At 38.7% G+C, this 20168-nt stretch overlaps 1 protein-coding gene across 6 annotated transcripts in view; it reads left to right on the forward strand.

Moving 5' to 3' along the window:
• Nucleotides 1-20168, forward strand: part of Esr1 (estrogen receptor 1) — a 357099-nt gene that overhangs the window by 118668 nt on the left and 218263 nt on the right. For all 6 annotated transcript variants that reach the window (XM_003468423.3, XM_063233327.1, XM_063233328.1 and 3 more), the window contains one exon: nt 11405-11595. In XM_003468423.3, coding sequence (XP_003468471.2) covers nt 11405-11595 — 191 coding nt within the window. The remainder of the gene's footprint in view (nt 1-11404; nt 11596-20168) is intronic.

Below are 20168 nucleotides of genomic sequence, written 5' to 3' on the forward strand. Positions count from 1 at the left end.
TTAGCACTTACCACGGGTTGGTGTGAGAGGAGAAAGGGAGGTGAGGAAACTCAAATTAGGTCATTTGGTTACACATTAGTAACTGATAAAAGATTCAAAGATATTGACTAAATGGGGTTTTAAGGAACTATATGCCAGGCTATTCTTATTTCCCATTAGTGTGGAAAATCAACACTTGCTTGTGTTTTAGAGTGAAGACATTTTTCTTAAGTGAGTGGGAAAACCTCTTGACATTTTGCAGAGAACATTACATTTTGAATGGTGAATGCTAATGTTCTTTGTGCATAAAGAATGTCAGAACTCTTGTATGTGAACATTAATGACACATCATTTCGTATTTGCTGGTGAGTTAAAATAGGTATTTTCTGCCATCGCATTTTTAGGAAATGTTCAGAACTTTCACCAAGTTATTCTCCTGTAAGACTGTGAGCTCACTTGAATCCATTTTCAGGGAACTCGACAGAGGTCTCAACCTTTGGCCTAGAAATAAAATTAGCATTTTTCCTTAGGAAAAAAAGTACCTAATTGGTCTTATAAAAATAATTTCAGGCAATAGCTAGTGGAATTCATGAATTTAAGGATGAAATCTGAGACCATGATTTTGTTCTCAGATGTAAAATGCTTTGCCTTGGCTTGTGATCCCTCTGGGTGGGGCTCCCAAGGATTGTGTTTTGTGGGGAATCTGGGCAGTGTGCTCAGACTGCTGGAGCCCTTGACTCCAGAGTTCGTTGGCTGAATAGTTGATCATTGCCTAGATTACCTCATTTCTGGAACAACAGGGGTTATACGAGTGCTGCTTAGTGTAGTTTTAAGGGTTATGTGAGTGAATTCATGTATACATCAATATAGAGTGAATATTTGCTTGCATACTGGACCAGCTTTTTTGGTTCTATTAGACCAAGAGTCAGGTAGGTTTTGCAGAAGTCCAGACAGTGGTCTGAACCTGGAGCAGAAGCTGGGGTCACGGTCACAACCTTCTCCCTAGGCAATTTCAGGGAGCTGCCTTCAAAGGTTTTTATTACTTGACATTGTTTTTTGGAAGATGTTTTCTTCTGCTCCTTTTAGGGAACAGCATCTCATCTCTCTGTTTATTAACTATAAACTAAAATAAAAGGTATAAATTAAACATATTACATGGCTAATGTGAAGCAAGAGATAGATAAATGTTAAATTTTTAGATAAAGAACATAAAAGTGGTAATTTTCAAAAGGCTTGAGAGGATCTACTGTGTCATTACAGAGAGTGATTTATAACTTTTTTTGCTTCAGAAAATAACTAGTGTATTGTTTAGGGAGTAACCTTGACAAGACACAGGACTCATTTAACTTGAACTTTTCTAAAGATGAGATTCAGTATTGTTTTTCCAGATCCTATCAGTTTAGATACAACCCATTCTTATCTGTTCCTTTAAAGAGCATTCATTTGCTTCCATGAAAAACAAATAGAGATTTTATCAAAATCTAAATTGATGTGAAATTGCATAGGGATTAAAAATACTCACAAAATGTGTTCTGGTCATAGGCTTAAAGCACCTCTAAACTATGACTGTCCATACCAATATTTAAAGCAGACAGGTTTACAAGGAACCACAGTCAGACTGATTTGTAAATCTGTACCCAACAAGCATGGATAATTGTTGTCTCCTCATCTCAATATCTTGTTCTGTTATCTAGCCATCTTCTTCCTTTTTTTTTTTTTTTACTTTTTTTCATTTAGAGAAAAAAAGCAAAACAGAAGAAACGGTAGAAATAATACAGAATTTCCAAAAAATAACAGTAAGAAATCACTAGTTGATAAATTGCATGTTGTTATCTCAGACGTAGTTGTTCAGGTTACAAAATCAAAGCATAAAAAATGGACAGACAATCAGTGACAGTACAAACCACTCTGTTTGATCAACAGAAACTTAGTATGGTTATCTATCTTGCACACTTAAACATACATACAGTTGTATCCTTTAGAGCACTTTCTTTCCCTTTCATTATTACAGTATCTGTTATCATTTTGGGTCTTATTACTCTTTCAGTTTTTATTACTATTTTTTATACTAGAGAGATGATATTTACAAATGTGAGTCTAATTTATTTCACTTATGAAGATAATCTCAAATTGCCTCCATTTTCCTATAAAAGCCTCAGTATCATCCTTTTTATAGCTGAATAATATTCCATTGTATAAAAATGCCACATGTTTTTCATACATTCTGCAAATGATTGGCATTTTGGTTGTTTCCAAGATTTAGCTATTGCAAATTGTGCTGCTATAAACAGGGGTGCACATATATCTCTGTGACATGACCTTTTCAGTTTTTCTGGGAAAATACCCAGTAGGGGAATAGCTGGATTGAATGGAACTTCCAATCCTAGTTATTTGAGGAATAGCTATACTTATTTCCACAGTGACTTTACCAGTCCACACTCCCACCAACAGTGGATCAGTGTTCCTTTTCCCCCCCGCAGCCTCACCAACATTTGTTATCAGTTGATTTCTTGATGGCAGCCATTCTTTCCCGGAGTGAGGTAAAATCTCAGTGCTGTTTTAATTTGCATTTCTTGAATGACCAGTGATGATGAAAATTTCTTAATGTATTTATTTATTTACTATTTGTATATCTTCATCTGAGAAATGTGTGTTTATTTCTGATGCTCATTTTTGGAGAGGGTCTTTAAATTTGGAGGCCTTGATATTTTTCAATTCTTTGTATGTTCTGGATATAAGTCCTTTGTCTGAGGGGTTGCTGGCTAAAATGCTTTCCCATTCTGTGGGTTTCTTTTCACCTTGTTGGTGATTTCTTTTGAAGTGCAAAAACTTTTTAATAAGATGAGATTCAAATTGTTGATTCTTTGAAGTACTTCCTGTGTGGTTTGCATTTTGTTCATGAATTCTTTGCCTGCCTCTATGTCTCCAAGATTTCTGCTTATCTTGTCTTCCAGTAGATTCAGTGTTTCTGTTTTAATATCAGCAATGCTTCTTGCAAGTTGTTTTTAATTCTTTGTTGAATAATTTATTTAGCAAGTATTTATTAGTTACTTTCTATGAGTAAGGAAATGCAGGTGATACAAATTGGGGTAATATAAATACTTAGGATACAGTATACATACTCATGAAAGCTTGCAGCCCAGTCGAGAAGGACACATACAATATGACATTGGGAATTTTATTCCACAACCATCTATGAGTGCCTGCTATTTGCTGGTACTTTGTTGGAAACTAGGAAACCACTTTGGCTGTGGTAAGATCTCCTTCCAAGAGACTCACAGAGACCATACGGTCATCAGATGACGATACTGACTCCAGAACAGTTATATATATAACACTCTGGTGTCACACTTACTTGTATTGAGAAATTCAGTGGTGGCTGCTACTTGAGAAAGATGTTTACTTAGGAGCTTTGTGCCCATTGGCTAAGATAGAAAACTGTGAGTGAAGGCTAGAGGTATGCTAGTATCTTATTACTTTTCTTTTTACTGAGACAAAATACTTAACACCTACAAGATAAAGGAGGAAAGGTTTATTTCAGTTCACAGTGTGTAAGGTTTTAGCCTATAGTCAGCTGGTCCCAAAGCAGGGTGGCACTGCAGAGGATTAAACAGCCCATGGCAAAGCCGGCAGGAGGCGGCAGCAGCAGCAGCAGCAGCAACAGGGCTGCGTTCTCTCTCTTTTTTTATATCCCACTCAGGCTACAAGTCTATTGATTGGTGCCCTCATACTCAGGGTGCGGCTTGTATTATCTGCATCCTTAATCCCAGTATCACATCCTTAATCCACATCCACACACACTAATGCAGCCACCTTTTAAAATATTCTCTATTTATGGCCACATGAGGCTTTGGGGGAATATCTAGCTTGTAAAGCATAACTAGCTTGCCTGGGAAAATGTGACACACACACTAACCACCATGAGAGAGGTAGGGCTAGAGATGCAGAAAGCAGCCAGGTATTAATGGGTACGTGCCAAAGATCCTGCATGCTTTCTTTGAGCTAGTGAATTTTTGTCTGAGGTCTTGCAAAGGTGTGAATGAACTTCTGGAGGACTGTGAGCACCGATCATAAGATTATAAGCGAAATATGTATGTCTGCAAATAATTGTACTTCCCTGGGTGCCAACAAAGAAGTAATGAAGGCTTAGGGTAGTTAACCAGGACACAGGACAGATTTTTGAATGGTAGAACTCTCACCCTTGCTTTAGGATGCAAGATTGATTGTGGTGTGGGTATGTGGGGGGTGTGGAGTTGGGTAGCCTGGAGAGGAGTCTGCCTTGTACTACATTCATTCAGATGGCAAAGAGTTATTAGTCACTTACCTGTGTGTCACAGGTCCCAAGATAAACTGGTGAAACATGGCAAATAAGGAGGCCACAGTGGCAGGACTGGTGGACATAATGGCTTCTGGGATAAGGCACATAATTAAGCAGAACACGGCAAATTATGTGCCTGTTACATCCGTCAAGTATTCATTTAGTGATTCTGTCTATGTTAGGTTCTCTTCAAGGTGCTGGGGGAGTGAAATCAACACATTCGGATCAGGTTGGATGTGGGGTGGTGGTAAGTGCTACAAAGAAAAAAATAAACCGGTGATAGAGCATAGAAGGTAAGAGGGACACACATTTAGAATGGGCAGGAAGTAGTTGTGGAAAACAGTTTGAACCAGCATGGAGGGAGAAACAGGTCACAGAAGAGGATGCTGAGATGGAGCAGCACATGGTGTGACGGTCTAGCAGCTACAGTAGCACCTGGAACTGGGCCTGCAAGGGCAGAGTGCTGTGAGTGACAGGCAGGGGCAAGCTGCTCTGGGCCTTCCAGGCCACCCAAGGACTTCGAGTTCTCTTCTTGGAGTGATGGGAACCTGCCAAGAGTTTTGAGTAGAGAGTACAAGACCAAAGCTGCTGAGGGCGAATCTGGGTTTATATAAACTAGACTGATGAGTCAGCGAAGCACCCTGGAGGAAAGTAAGTATGAGTGGACAGGGGAATGAACAGGGTATTCAGGCTGAGGAAGGGTGCTCTAGACAGAAGGGGTGGCAGGCTTGAATGTGCCGAGATCATGGAACACAAATGCAAACAGGACTAGGAGTGAACTTTCTGGGGGATGATTTAGCCTTCAGCTTCGGTAGATCAAGCTTGAGGTTTCTTTGGTTCACTCAAGCAATGGTGTGCAGAGTAGATAATTAACACGTGGGTCTGAAGTCAGGGAGGGTGTGCGATGCATTGGCTGTGGCTGCACCCAGGGCTTAGACCCTTTAAAGATCAAAAGCCAGCTGAGAATGGCAGAGGGCTGAGAACAGAACCCCGAGAAACACTGACATGCAGAAGCCTGATGGAAATAAAAAATAGGACAAGAGCAGCGGAAGAAAAGTGGTCGTCAGCAGTTGAAGCCAAAGTCTAAGTAGGTGCAAAGAGACCTGGCAGGAACATTAGGTGCTCTAAGAACTCAAATTGGAACCAATGTGAGCTGCAGTTCATAGGGCAAGTCTCAGGGATGGCATGAAACCAGAGCTTAGTTTCTCAGGAGGGACAAGATGGGTATGTGTGCAGGAAGCTGTATGAATAGGAACACAGGGCGACTTTCGCAGAGGTGGATTTGACAGCATTTTGTTTAGGGAACAACAAAGAGACTGAGGCCAGTTGGTGTTGAAAATTCAAGAAGTTTGGCTTAAGAAAGCTTATATTTTTCTTATCTATTATTCCCATAAAACTGTAGATGTAATTTTAAGAGTTTTGCTCATGTGTATTTTCCAGAAAAGGTAAGTATAGCATTTTCATTATTTGCAAACTGGTCCATGACTCCAAAAAGTAATAATCCATATTATTACTTATTGTGCAATAAGTAATTATTTGAAGATGAATGTTGTATTTGGTGCCAATTCTTTGGGCAGTGTCTGGAAGGAACCATGAGGCAATTAGTTCTAGTATTTGTACATTGGAGCATTATCAATATTTTAGACAAAGATAACACTGTAAAAGGAGTGGAAGAAGAATGTTTTGAAGAAATAATTGACTGTTGTGGTTGGTAAAGATGTGGGATGTACATTTAGCAAATATTTTTTTAAGATGTACTCTGTTTTGATTAAAATTTGGAGCAAGTGGACATGATTATTGCCTTTTTGGAATTTTCTCTTTACTGGGGAAACACAGTTATCAATAATCACCCAAATATAAGTATGGAAATGTAAGTCCCCATAGAAAAAGTCTACAAGATTTTGAGGACATATAGCCTCATATAGGACATATAGTCACATATAGCCTTGATTTGGTGAGGGGGTACAGTATTATGAAATTATCTCACTAGCTCTTAATTGAGCCTCATTTCTAGGGAGTGGACATCTGTTGATTCTTTGAGATTTCTGAAAACATTTTCTCTAGAAACCAAGGCTTTCAAGATTTTAAAAAGGGCTTGGTTAGTGAGAAGAATGATGCTTTTGGGTAGTTGATCCCATTATTTTTGGTTGGAAAACAACAGTTTCTGATTATACTGAGCTTCAAACTTTTTCTTTTGATTAATAAAAATCTTCTTGGCCAGTACTTTTAAAAATCATGCTCTTTTTTCTTGGTCCAAGACAGTTCACTCTCTGGACCCAATATGAATGCCTTCAGATACTTCTCTTAATTAAATATGTGATATAATATCAATAGGTGCCTACTAAATATTTAGTAGTCAATTGATATAATGAAAATGGTACTAAATCGAGTTGAGTTTTGAATTTCTATAGGTGAGTGTTGTTGCTACCTTTTCTCATGCCTCTGGCCATCTTTTTTTGTCATTTTGTTCCTTAGTCATATTTGTGCTCTGTGGTAGAAATGTGTTAAATCACAATGAAAAACATGCTTTCATTATGCCCCTAATCTTTTTCCTGATTATTTTCAGGATCTTTAAGGTGTCTAAAGCCTGGAAAATATTTAAAATCTTAGTTTGAAACTTAGTAATCCAGTCAGTTTGTTAACTGAATCTTATGAAGAACTGGACAAGATGAGAAACCATAGCAAGTTTCATGATAATTCAGTGAGTAAGGGAAGGCCTTTTACAGGGGAGGTATTTTTGCTCTTTTTCTAAACAATTAGTCTTCTACTTATAATAAAGGGCATCTGGCTAGATTTGGGTATGTGAAGACTCCTGTCAAGAAGGCAGAATTTAAAGATATTTTGCATATGAAAATAGTAGGAGCTGTTGCTAGGTCTTTGTCCTATGCAACAAAGGAAACCAAAGGGCGTCCAGGGCTAAGAAGGAATAGAAAAGACTGAGATTGACTTGAGCATGGTGTTGGTACTTCCTACCAAGGACGTGTGAGGCCAACAGTGCCAAGACTGGGTAGAGAGCAGCAGGCAGAGGTGAGCCTGGACCTATTACCAAATAATCCCAGCTTGGAGTCTGACTCACACTTACGGTCGGGTCTGACTTCAGTCTTGGAGCCCTCCCCATTCTGCTGTCTTCCACAGCACATGATTCAGCTGAGTCCTGTGTTCTGAGGACACTGCTCTGTCTAGGGGCACTTGTGTCTATTTGACTTGGTCTGATGGACACTTAAGATAACCTGAGAGCTATTGCAAGGTACACAGGGGTTTGCAACCCATGGGAAGTTCTCACCACTCTTTAGCCTGATGGGATTGCTGTTCATATTCATGACATTTTGAGAACCTTTAGAAAGCGGGGAATTGCAAGTTGACTAAAACATTGTTTTATGGACAGTCTTTGGCAGGGAGAGCCCCTGAGAAGCATAGTCCATGTGTCCAGTACACATTCTGGGCTACCTTGGGTTCCTGCATGCTGGCTGTCAACCACTTCCTTGCTTTGCTTTTAGTGGAAGAGTTTGGAATTGCAGTTCATGGGGTTTTTGCAAGTGGTAAATTGGGAAACTTTGCCTGGCATTGCTGGGTCTGGGCTTCAGGAATGCTCTCTACCCCCTCCATTTTTCTCATTGTTTCGGTAATTCTGCTGGCAACTGTGTGGAGAAACAAATGTCTATAATGGTTACAGCCAGTTGTTTAGTTACTGTCTTGACCTTCAGGTCTACCTAGGCCTGCACATTGGCTGCTTCACACTCCTTTCTCCAACAATATCAACCTCATACTCTTCCTGGTTATTTTTCTTTAGGGTGGTCTTGTATATAAATACAACTTCCTTTGTGCCATTTCTGTCGTTGAATTCACATGTATTTCTTACATGGAACCATTTGGCTTTTCCTAAACTTTGGTTGCCATGACTTTTTCTTGTCTGCCTGGAGGTGTCCCCATGATGTGTGGCCACCTATGCCTCTGTGCCAATGCTACTCACTGTGGGACCAGCCTTATGCAAGGTGCAGCTAGGTCTGGTGTTGCTGCTCCTGGTTGTGGTGATGGTGATTAATAGGGGTGTGATGGTACCAGGTAACTGGTGGTAGTGATCTACTTAGGGCTCTCCAAGGTCTGCTCTGCACTGCCACTGCTGATCAGACTCCATGTATAGCTTTTAACTGCCCCCCAAAACAGAGCTACTAAGTGTCTACCTTTGGGCATAAGCCTCATCAATAACATAAACTGGCGAATAACACATATTGTATGTTATACGTGTTATAGATGGTAAAAATATTTGTGAACCATTGAGAGATCCCTTTTTACTGTGACATACATTTTGCTGGAGAGACAACTGCTTTTGAATGCTCTAGGCAGTTACTCCCAACACTTCTGCCCACTACAGTTGCAACAGAAGATAGTTGTGACATGAGTTCAGTAGTGCAGAGGCCACTATGATTTTATGCATTTATGATTTATTGCCACATATTTATTTTAGTGCACATTTCTCTTGGCTATATATGGTGCTATGTACAGTCTGTGCTTTTGTGCTAAGTTTTGATACATTTTAACTTGTAATAGACTTCTGTGGTTGTAAATGATAAAATGAACCCATAGCTGTATATGTACTTTGCATTCATGATATATCTTATTTTTCTTATTCTTTTGATATTTCTAAGGTTATATGTTCATGTGGAAGATTGTTCAAATTGCCACGTATATCCTTCCTTAGATCCACAAACAAGTGGGTCTCCATGCAGCTGAAAATCTGGTCCTGTATATTATTTCATAGGGATGGTGGGGGGAATATTTGATACCTTGAATTTATTGCCCATGTATTACTCAGTCACTCATTCATTTATCCAGCAAAAGTGTACCAAGTGCCTTTGGGTGCTGTGTCCTGAGCTAGCTACTGGGGCTGCTATACACAAAAGTATTTTTAAGACTTTGAGTCTGTCCATTCCATACTGGCTATCTACTCTCACCCCAAAGGCATTGAGTTTCTACAGTTAAATGTTCACAGCTGCCTCCTACTTACTTAAACCATACAAAAAACATTAGTAAACAGACAGTAAAAAGATCTGAGGTGCTCCATAATGTGGTGATGGAATGGAAAGACAAGGGTAACAGAATATGAACTAGAATTGCAAACTGCCAGCCAGTGCTCTCTAAGGATCATTAAAAAAAAATAAAGAAATCCTATTTGAGGCTGCCAACCTCAGAACTGTTATTTAGAATGGAAAAAGTTGGCAAATTCAGACATACTCAACCCAAGGAGCCGATATTTTGTGACGGTTATGGCAAAAGTAGCTTGAGAACCAGCACTGCAAACTTGTGTACAATATTAATGAGCGAGGAGAGCAGGGAAGGACTATAAAATCCAAGATAAAAGCCAAGCCAAGGCTGTGAGGTGAGCAGGCATGAGACTCAGTATGGCCTGGTTATCTGGGTGGGCAGGGAAGCAGGGAACAGGAACTGCCTTAACCTACAGACACCCAGAGCTATCTACAGTTTCTGTATCTCATTCAAGTTTTGTTTGTTGGGAAAATCACTGAGAACCCTCCCTCCATCTGTCCTTCCACTCTGTCAATCTCTCCTCCCTGGCCGTCTTTGAACACTGTTCACTTCAGTGTATTCTTGGGTGCCAACGCTGAACCCGGTACTGTGCTGGGCTCAAACCACGCAGCCCATTTCCCTCTGCCACCTTCATTTGCTTGCACTGCCTGAGACATCCAGGGCGAATGTAGCTACTTGGTCAGAGGTGGTATCCAAAGTTATCCTCACCCTCCGTATTGCTTGTCTGCATTTTCCCCTCAAGTCATCTCCACTGAGGCCTTTGCTTGCACTCACGTCATTCACCCCAGCTGCTCCAGATTCCTTCTTGACTTTATTCTTTTATCTACTTCTCTATGTCTTCAACCATTTCCTCTCTTTTGGTCCCTTCAGTCTACCTGAAGCCTCTGCTAATCCCTTCTATTTGGAAAAAACCCTAAAACCGAACAAACACCCTTATCTTATATTCTTTGCCTACCATCCTTCCTCTTTCCTTTCCCAGTCACATTAAATTGTCAAGGAAATGTCACTTCGTCTCTTCACATTCAGCTGCTCTCCACTCCTGGATTTGGTTTGTGCCACTGCCATTCCTTTGCAATCCCTCGCTCAGTATCTTCTTGTTCAAATCCAAATTTATTTTGTCAGTTCCGTTTTACTGGGCTTCTCTCCCCCATTTGGCATTACTTGATCACTTCTGTCCTTAATGCTTTCCAAAAGGTTTGTATGTGTCTGTTTTGTTGCCCGGCCCCCAATCTCTCTCCTCCTCTCTTTGCGACAGGGTCTCGCCACACGGTTCAGGCTGGCCTTGGACTCTTTGCAGCCCAGGTTTTGAACTCACAACGATCCTCCTGCCTCAGCCTCCTGAGTGCCTTGCTTCTCTTAGAACCAAACTTTTTTGCTGTTCATTTTTAGTTTAATTTTGGGGATATAGTTCTTTCATAAAACCTTTAAAGGTTGAGATGACCACAGGGTTTCTCTACATTTCTCATTCCACATGTTCTCAAAGAGGTCTGTTTAATAATGAAGAATAACATCCTCAAATTATAAAATCCAGTTATAAAGATTTAAAGTTACCTGGTAACAAAGATGGAAAAAAAATCTGAGTTAATTTTCAACATGTGTTCTGCATTGTCATCAGGTGCTCTGAATTCCAAATGTTTGAGCAGTTTTGTGCTTTGTCTCCATTTCCTAACGACTTTCTGAAGGGTCTTGAATTGGAATGAGCAGTGGCCTGTAATGATTCTGAACTAATTGTGAATCCTTGAGAAAATGAAGAAGTCTATTAGAGTCCAGCTAATTTCATTTTGTCATTTTTCTGGGTAGTATATTCTGGAGTAGACAGTCTGTTTCTTAAGCAAGTTTGTGATAAGCAATTTTTCTTCAAGGTTAGTATAATAGGCAAACACCTTTCGCTGCAACAGACAGCAAGAGGTACTGAAAGATTGGCTTACATTATGATTCATTATTTCAAAATGTCAGAATAAAGTGGATTGGCGTCGGCTTATTCTTTAGAAGGGAGTTCATGTTTTGCTTTTATAATGCTAATGGACTCACTGTTTTTTTTTCTTTCTCTACTCGTTTTTCCAGGCCAAATTCAGGTAACCGACGCCAGAGTGGGCGAGAGAGATTGGCCAGTACCAGCGACAAGGGAAGCATAACCCTGGAATCTGCCAAGGAGACCCGCTACTGCGCAGTGTGCAATGACTACGCGTCTGGCTACCATTATGGGGTCTGGTCCTGTGAGGGCTGCAAGGCCTTCTTCAAGAGAAGTATTCAAGGTAGTAGTGTGTTGAAAACAACTTACTCTCTGTTGGCCATAAGAGCACAAGTAGCCGGGGAAGGAAGGTGTAATCAGCCATCTATATAAAACAGTAACACCTAAGTAGGGCCACTGGTATCCTGGGTAGAAATGTGGAGAAGAGACAGAATCCAGGAGGAGTTGGCAGAGGGGAGGGCAGCTGTGCTGAGTAATTCTGCTTCCTCCCTTTGGAAAGATCCAGACAGTCTTGAGCCAGCTCTCGTGGTGGAAGATTTTGGTAGCCAGGTCTCTGAGGCAAAGAGAGCTGAGTCTCTGGCCTGACTGAGGTATGGCAGGGAACAATCATATTCTATCAGCAGCTCTGCTAGGATGATGTGGCCTGGGCTGCAAACCTGGGTTGCAAACCTGGGTTGTCTGTGCATAATTCTTTCTCTGTCTTGGCCTTGTTCTGATCTTTGCTCTAGACCAATTCTAATTCAGCTTGTTCTCTCTCTTCCATCTCTTTCTTGTCTCAGTGGATGACATGACCTTTTGCTAACATGAGCGGATTCACTGACTGGTGGCTTGTAATAGGGAGGTATCATCTGTACCAAGTAGTTATTAAGTATCCCACAGAAACATTTTGTTCCCCTGTCTACCTCAATCTTTTTGTTGTATAGAATTTATCAAGTGTAGCTTCTCTGATATTCTTCCAGCTACATTTTATTTCCACTCTAGGGATTTCTATATTGTTGCATTTTATAGGACATACTCTCAGAAAACATCAATCATTTCTGATGAAATATGTATGCTAAAATGCTTTGTCTGACAGGAGCAGAGGTCTGATGGCATCATAGCTTTATTGAATTACTTTTTGTCACAATAATGATTTTTTTTCTGTTCTTATTTTTTTTACTTTTCCATCTTAAGTGAAATTTGTTGTACGAATACTAAGAACACTCCTGATGGAGTTTTCATGTGATTCCCTCTACAGAAGTCTAGACTTAAGTAACTTGTTGAAAACCGTAGTCTGCTAAATTAATAGACATTGATTGAAAGAGTAATTCTCTGAATTCTCTTCAGTGGCCCGTCACTGTCCTGATACGGAGTTAAAATTTTGTGGATAGTCTATGCTATTTATTTTTCCTTCCATTGTCAGTGGATTCTTTTTAAAAACTGTATCTTCATAAAGTAGCTGATAAGGTCAATGTAATCCATTTTAAAGCATCTTCTTTGATGCTTACTGCTTTCAACATCATTTAGAACTCTTTAATTATAAAGACTTGGACATGTTTTTATGTTGGTGTCTTTATAAAAATCAGCAACAATATTCTGTGTTCATCTGTGGGTATGCTAAGTACATAGGGAGACACTATTTGTATTGTCTTAATTCAGAAAAATGAAAGTTGTATCTCAGATTAGTACAAATCCTTAAAAGTGTTCCAGCAGATTCCAGTTTGTTATTTTACTGCTTGATTTTATATAATCTAAAATATCTTTATTTTCATCAAGCATTTAATGGTAGGGAAATAGAATCTGATAAAGATATGATTAGTATACAGATTCAGCTATACACTTGGAGGAGTCATTTAATCTGAGATGAGTTCCCTCATCAGTAAACATGATTTAGAGCAGTTTACACTGAATCTTTCCCATAAAGGGACAAATAGTAACTATTTTAGTGTTTGCAAGGCGCACAATCTCAGTGCAGCGACTCAGCTCTGGCATTGCAGTCTGAAAAGAGCATAGGCAAATGCAAATAAGCAGGAGAGGCTGGGTGCCAATTAAACTTTATTTGTAAAAGCAGGGAGCTGAGCAAAAGTGGCCTGTGAACCATAATTTGCTGATTCTCGATTTGATTTTATGTAATCTAAATACCATGATTTATGGAAAGGAAATATGTGGTTTTTAAATGTAAAGCTTTGATTATTCATGTTGTATTGAGAACTTACTCTTTACCAGTCTAGATATACTGAGAAAAATTGAAAAATATGTAGGATGTAATTCATAATCTAACAAAATTTAGAATTTATTTGGTATGCTTATTTAAGAAAAACTGTGCTTGTGTTCATGGTACAACTAGAAAGTAAGTGGGTATAGACAAAGTACTAGCTGTATCATAAAGATAAGGAAAATAATAGGGGTATATAATAGAAGAAAAGTATTGAATATAAAGGAAGAATACAGTCTATAAGGGAAGAAAATATTGTGGGTAACAGACATAAAAATAATGGTCCTGAAAGTAGAAATGACTGCCTTCCAAGAAACAGTGGCAATATTCTCAATATTTTATTAGTGCAGCATTATTTCAAATTCAAATATTTTTTAAAACTTCCTGCTTATATTTGGAGACTTAAAAAATATATATATTGTACAAATAGACTAGATAGTAAGACTTGTACATACAGACTGGAGAGTAGGACTTTATTGAAATTTTCCCATATAAAAATGCAAATTTACTTGGTTTGAGAAGTTTCTTAGGCATTATGATATGGTCATTGATAAGGTTAAAGGGGATGATCACTGTATCCAAAGTTCCAGAAAAACCCTAGAAACAAGACACAGATACTAATTTTAGAGATACCGATTTTAAAATTAAGTTCATTACTTTTTTATTTGTTAATTGAGCATTTGCATTATTATGAGGGAAAGCACTGATATAATGTTAGGAAACACCTAGTCCGTACTCTAATTGAGCTTATAGGTCAGAGGTATTAGTGGATAAATAAACCAGAAATTAAGTTACTGTGAGATATGTGTCAAAGTGGATGAGAATGTAGGCTCTTTTTTTTTTTTTTTTTTTGTCTTTTTCCTTTTTATCGGTACCGGGGATCGAACTCATGACTGCCTGCTTTCAAGGCAGGCACTTATGCCGCTGAGCTAAACCCCCAGCCCCAGAATGTAGGCTCTTACAGGAATCTAAACTTCGCTCATTTCCAGAGAGGAATGAGTAAAGCTTTTACAAAAGTTTTCCTGATTAAAATCAACCCTGAGAGATGAATCAAGTGGGAAAGTTGAAGGGAAGTTCAGTCATATGAATGAACACAGCTGTGAAGACCAGGAGGGAAGACAGAGTGTGGGGAGCTCTGCGAGTCAAAGTTAACCAAATCAATTCGCCTTTGGATTAAGTGGAGATGTTCTTGCCCTATTCTTTTAGTCTTAGACTATGTAAGAGCAAAGTAAGTGATTCCCTTTTTATTTTAATGGCACAATTTGTTTGCGTTTCTAAAAGGAAATACAGCCAAACACATTTAAGGGTTTCTAGTCCTGTTTTATCATCAGAATCTTGATAACTTGGAACTAAAAAGTTTGACTGAACTTCTGCGGCTCTTTGTAAATCACACTGCCCTTCAAACACATTGAAGGACAGTGAAGGGGCTGACACGTACGTAGACAGTTCTGAAGATGCTGCAGCTCTCTCTGTTCTGCTTGTTACTTAAGAGGAGAGGTAGGAATCAGATTATTCTCATGTTCTGAGTGTTTTGGTTGAAGAGGTAAAGTGTTTGACTTGAAAGCGTACAAATTTTCATCTACTACTTAGTGTACAAACTTGATTACTTAAGAAACTGAGTAATGGCCTCCAGTGGAATTTTTTTAAAAAGCAAAGTCAAGGATACTATTTAGGTCAGAGGGAGACATTGAATATTGTATGAATTTATTAATCTTGTAGGCACAGTGTTATGCTTTAAGGTGTGCTGTAGCAAGAGACTATGGAATAAGTTGTACAAACAGACTAGGTTCTAATTTCAGTAGCCAGGTATACTATTTGAGTATATGCCACGGAAAAAGGATGCCACTGAGCTCATTGCACCCAGTTCTGGGGACTAAACCCAGGGCCCTGCACATGCTAACGACATGATCTGCCACTGAGTTATACTCCTAGCTGAGCTCATTGTTTTTCTTACATTATTATTTCAGAAGGATGTGCCTAAGCTTGTCTATATAAAACTAGCATACTACCACTTGATCAGGCCTATGCAGAGGTTACCTATCATTAGTTCCAAAAGCATGTCCATGACTGATATTGGCTCACAGTTTATCGGACTAAGAGAACACTGAGGAGTCTGGTTATAGGAGCTTTAGGTCTGACAAGGATAACTGAGGGCATGATCCACCCAGGCCTTAGAAAACTTCGGGGTGAGACAGTCCAGCACCCTGGATAGCTCCGGCAATAGTTTCTGAGGGTAAGCAGTGGTGTTTCTAAGACCCTGAGGCTCATTTAACTGGCTCCATCTATTTTGTGGAGCTCTGTTCAAAAAAAAAAAAAAACTCAGTCATTTTAGAATTGGATACTCACCATTGTTCACTTATGATGGATTTGTTTTCACATTTAGTTTCACATTGAGGTACTCATGTCTGGAAAGGGCTGGAAGTGTAGGCTACTTTTTCAACACATGACTGTTTTGTCTCAGTGATCCTCTCAGAGATATGACCACATATGCACACAAAATTATTAGGTATTTATTCTCCACATGTCCACACTGTCCACATTTTCCCTTTGTAGTCTGGTCTTCATGCAAAAACAGGATAGATCTTATAATTAATCAAATTAGATGATCTTGAGGTTAAAACTCTTAATGCACTTAGAGTAAAGCCTTTTGTTGCCTCTAAACATTATACATATTTATGGTTCTGCTTTCTTTTCACCTATTTACCATTATATGTATACATTTTTCTTGGCTATTGTAATAAAATAATCATGGTAGTGCATATTTGTTTGATATACTGATATTATTTCTTTTGCATATATAACCAGTAACAGGACTGCTGGATCATGTGGTAGTTATATTTTTAACTTTTGAGGAGTCTATCTATTATTTTCCATAATTTTTCTAGAGATAGCCCTTGCTTAATGACTTAACTATAAAATGACTTTACAGACTTAGGATAGAGGCACAGTGTTTGAACTTACAAACCATCATTTTTTGTACAGTTTGTACATCTTCTTCATAGACTTTCAGTAATTTTTTTACAGTAAACCTTGTTTATACAGTTATGTGATTTTTTCAGTACAGTACTATAGTTTTATGTTCTGTTATATATTACAGTACTGCATGTAAGATTTATGAAAATAAAAGCAAAGTCAGCAAGTTGGAGTTTCCTTTGACCATTTCTTTGTTCTGTTCATACAAGATGCAATTCCTTATTTAGCAATCAATTCATTTAAAAACCTCATCGCAGGAACATGACTGATATGTCTGTACTACCTTACATTCGGACCAACAGTGTATAAGAGTTTCCTTTCTCTACATTTCATCAACACTTATCTTTTGGCTTTTTGATCATAGTCATTCTAAATAGAGTGAGGTGATAGGTTATTATGGTTTTTGATACACATTTTCCTGATAATCAGTGAAATTGAGCAATTTTTTCACATACTGTATTATTGGCCAATGATATATCTTCTTTTGATGAATGTCTGCTGAGGTTAATTGCCCATTTAAAAATCAGATTATAAGTTTTTCTTGTTTCTTTTTATGTTATTGAGTTTAATTCTTACATTTGCAACCTATTAACCTCTTATTAGATAATGCAGTTTGCAAATTTTCTCTCTTCTTCTGTAGGTTATGTCTTTACTCTGTTGATTGTTTTCTTTCCTGGGCAGATTATTTTTCTTTTAAGCTCTTAAAGCTTTATGAAATTACCCTACTTATTTATTTGTTTCGTTGTGATCTCTCTGTCTTAGGCACCACCTGCTCGTATTCCCATACAAACTTGAATACAAACTCAGTGCGAGCTGAGTGAGCCTTGTGTGTTGCTATGCCTCTTGTCCCTTGGTAGGGTTGAGTGCATGTGTGCTAAATAGTAAAATATGGAAAGGGTCAAGGATGATGGATTAAATCTATCAGAGGATCTGTTGCAGTCAGGGTTCATAAGAGAGTAGATTTAATTCTGGATGCATAATTTTTATAACATTCACCCAAAAAGTAAATGCAGAAGAGTGCAGGAGTTCTGTCCAGGCAAGGGCCTGGATCCCAAGGCATTGTCCTGCATGAGTCCAGCTGAAGACTGGAGCCCGTGGTAATGTCCTCCAGGAGTCCAGCTGGACCCCTAGTGTATCAAGGATCAAGGATCTGTACTAGGAAGGCCAAAAGGTCAGTGATGGAAACTAGGAAGTCTGCTCCAGCAGGATGAAGGATCTGTGCCAGCAGGCTGAGAGATCTGTACTGCAGTCAGAAGGTGATGTTCAAACTAAGGACCAGAGCTTCCCTGAAGAGAACCACAGCCATCCTCAGCCACAGTGAGGACCCGGGCTCCTTTGACGATAACAGTTGAATTCATACCAGGAAATCCAGTGTAACAGGCTTCTCTAGGAGAATCAATAACACATCATCTTCCCCTTCACCTCTTTTATTTTGGTGGCAAAAATTCTCGGATGGGTCTTCCATACCCGGAACCACACTGACTCAGTGCAGCTGCATTTTACAGGTTGATCGTTAATGTACCACAGGATCTAGGTGAAAAAGCCATTTCACTGGGCTAGACTAACAAGAAAATTGTGTTAAAGTGAGAATTATACATTTTATATAAACCTGGAAAGCAGATAACAATATAATATGTATTAACCATTGTTAATCTCCTATTTGTTTTGAAATTCTGTATCATCATTTTTATTATTATTTTTATTAAAAACAGAGTTTTTCTAAGCAATGAAAGTTTTGGAAGAGTTCTGTAGAGATGTGAAAGAGCATAAAACAAGAAATTGATGCCAGCTTAGAGATGAGCAGGTTTGCTGCTATCTCCATTATTTTCCCTCTTCAGCTCACTAAACATAGGCATTTCCCCAAATCTGTAATCTCTGCTTCTTTTTCTTCCTCTTCCTTTTCTCCTTGCAGTTTCTTAAGGAATCTCATACTTCTCTGATATGGATTGAATTGTATCCCCAAAAGATATGCTAGCGTACTAGCCTGTAGTCGCTGAGCATGCGACCTTATTGAAAATAAGGTTGTTGACGGTGTACTGGAGTAGAGTAGGCTGCTAACCCTTTATGTCTATTATTCATATAAGAGGAGGGAAATTTGGGTACAGATGTAGGTGGAGACAATGCCATGTGACAACAGAAGAGATCAGAATGTTGTATTTACTATAAAGCAAGGGACAACAAAGATTGCTGGAAAATACCAGAAGCCAAGAAGATTCAAGAGGGAACATGGCCCTGCCAGCCCTTTGATGTCAGGCTTCTAGCCCGCAGCATTAAGAGACTCTACACTTACATTATTTTAAGGCATTCATTTGTGGCAGTTTCTTAGGAAACTTAACGCAGTGTTTAATGCCTAGCGTGTCACTGTTATGCAAATACCTTTCAAATGCATCTCTGGACCCTGTACATGTCTCCTTTGTGCTTCCATATCCTTTAATCATCATCTCAAGGTCTACAGGTCAAACCTTAGTGCTATCTCTGTTGATTCGCTTTGCAGCCCTTGGTCTGATGTTTTCCATCAGGACTCTTGTGCAGTTCTTTTGGGTTTCTTTTAAATGCATTTGCATCCAATTTTCCTTATTCAGAGTTGATTCAGGACCATGCTTCAGTGTTTCTGTTTGCCTGCTCCTGACTCATTTGTTTCATTTTTTCCTTCTTGCAAGACATTGTGTGCTGCCAATCTACTAGTATTGTTAAAGTAAATCACTAATTGTCAGTCCTATGTATAGTGTCATTTAGACACTTCTATGGCCCATGGAATAATTCTGAGACAAATTTACACAACCTGGTATAGCCTGTTTTGTTTGTGTAGGTAGAAATTAGACAAGCTGGATTATTTGCTCTTCTACAAATACACATGTTATTTTTTGGTAGGAAATTTTTTCATATTTATCTGTAAAAATTCTTCCTATTTTTGTGAAAAATGATTGTCATCAGAACCTCTGATGTGAATGCAGCAATTCTCTCACTATCCTCGGACCTCCTAAGACTTTGTCCTACTGTATTGCATGTATCTGTGTGTATATGTCCTTTCTCAGACCAGTGGTAAGCTCCTCAAAAGACTAAACTAAGGCTTTGTGTCATGGCAATCACCCAATAAATAAATAAAAAATTAAAAGAAGATTAGGATCAGTTTGTGGGCTTTAGGTAACCTAAGACCATCATGTTTTTTTCAACATGGAATAGATGAAATGAAACAGTCTTTAATGGAGTTTAATCTGCTGGAAACATAAAAGAGACCATGGAAAGGGAGAATGGAACCATGAAGATTAATTTGGGTAATCTTTAACTAAGTTACACGTATTAGAAATCTGGACTCTCCTGGTGTTTGTAAAATAGAAAAAAGAGAACAGAGTAAAGAAGAAGAAGAAAAAAAAAAAGAGAAATAATACACATTGTAAGTAGTTGAGCAAATAAGGGTTATCCAAGAAAGAAAGGAGCCAAAGACATTCAGATACAAGGGGAATGAACTGGGAAATGGTCCAACTGGGAAAATCAAGAGGAAGTTCAACTAGCAGGTAGATAGAGTTCAATTCTAGACATGTTGTGTTGAAATGATAGTTGCACATCCAGATGGAATTATCCAGTGGCCATAGAAACAGAATCAGGACTCTGCAGATGGTCCAAGGGTGGGGATTTGAATCAGTTTCTTCAATTAATTTTAAATAAATGTAATGAAAATAGTTTAAATA

This window comes from Cavia porcellus, unplaced genomic scaffold (assembly GCF_034190915.1).
Source record: "Cavia porcellus strain 051 isolate PalLab524CR breed Dunkin Hartley unplaced genomic scaffold, mCavPor4.1 scaffold_22, whole genome shotgun sequence".
Taxonomy (NCBI): Eukaryota; Metazoa; Chordata; class Mammalia; order Rodentia; family Caviidae; genus Cavia; species Cavia porcellus.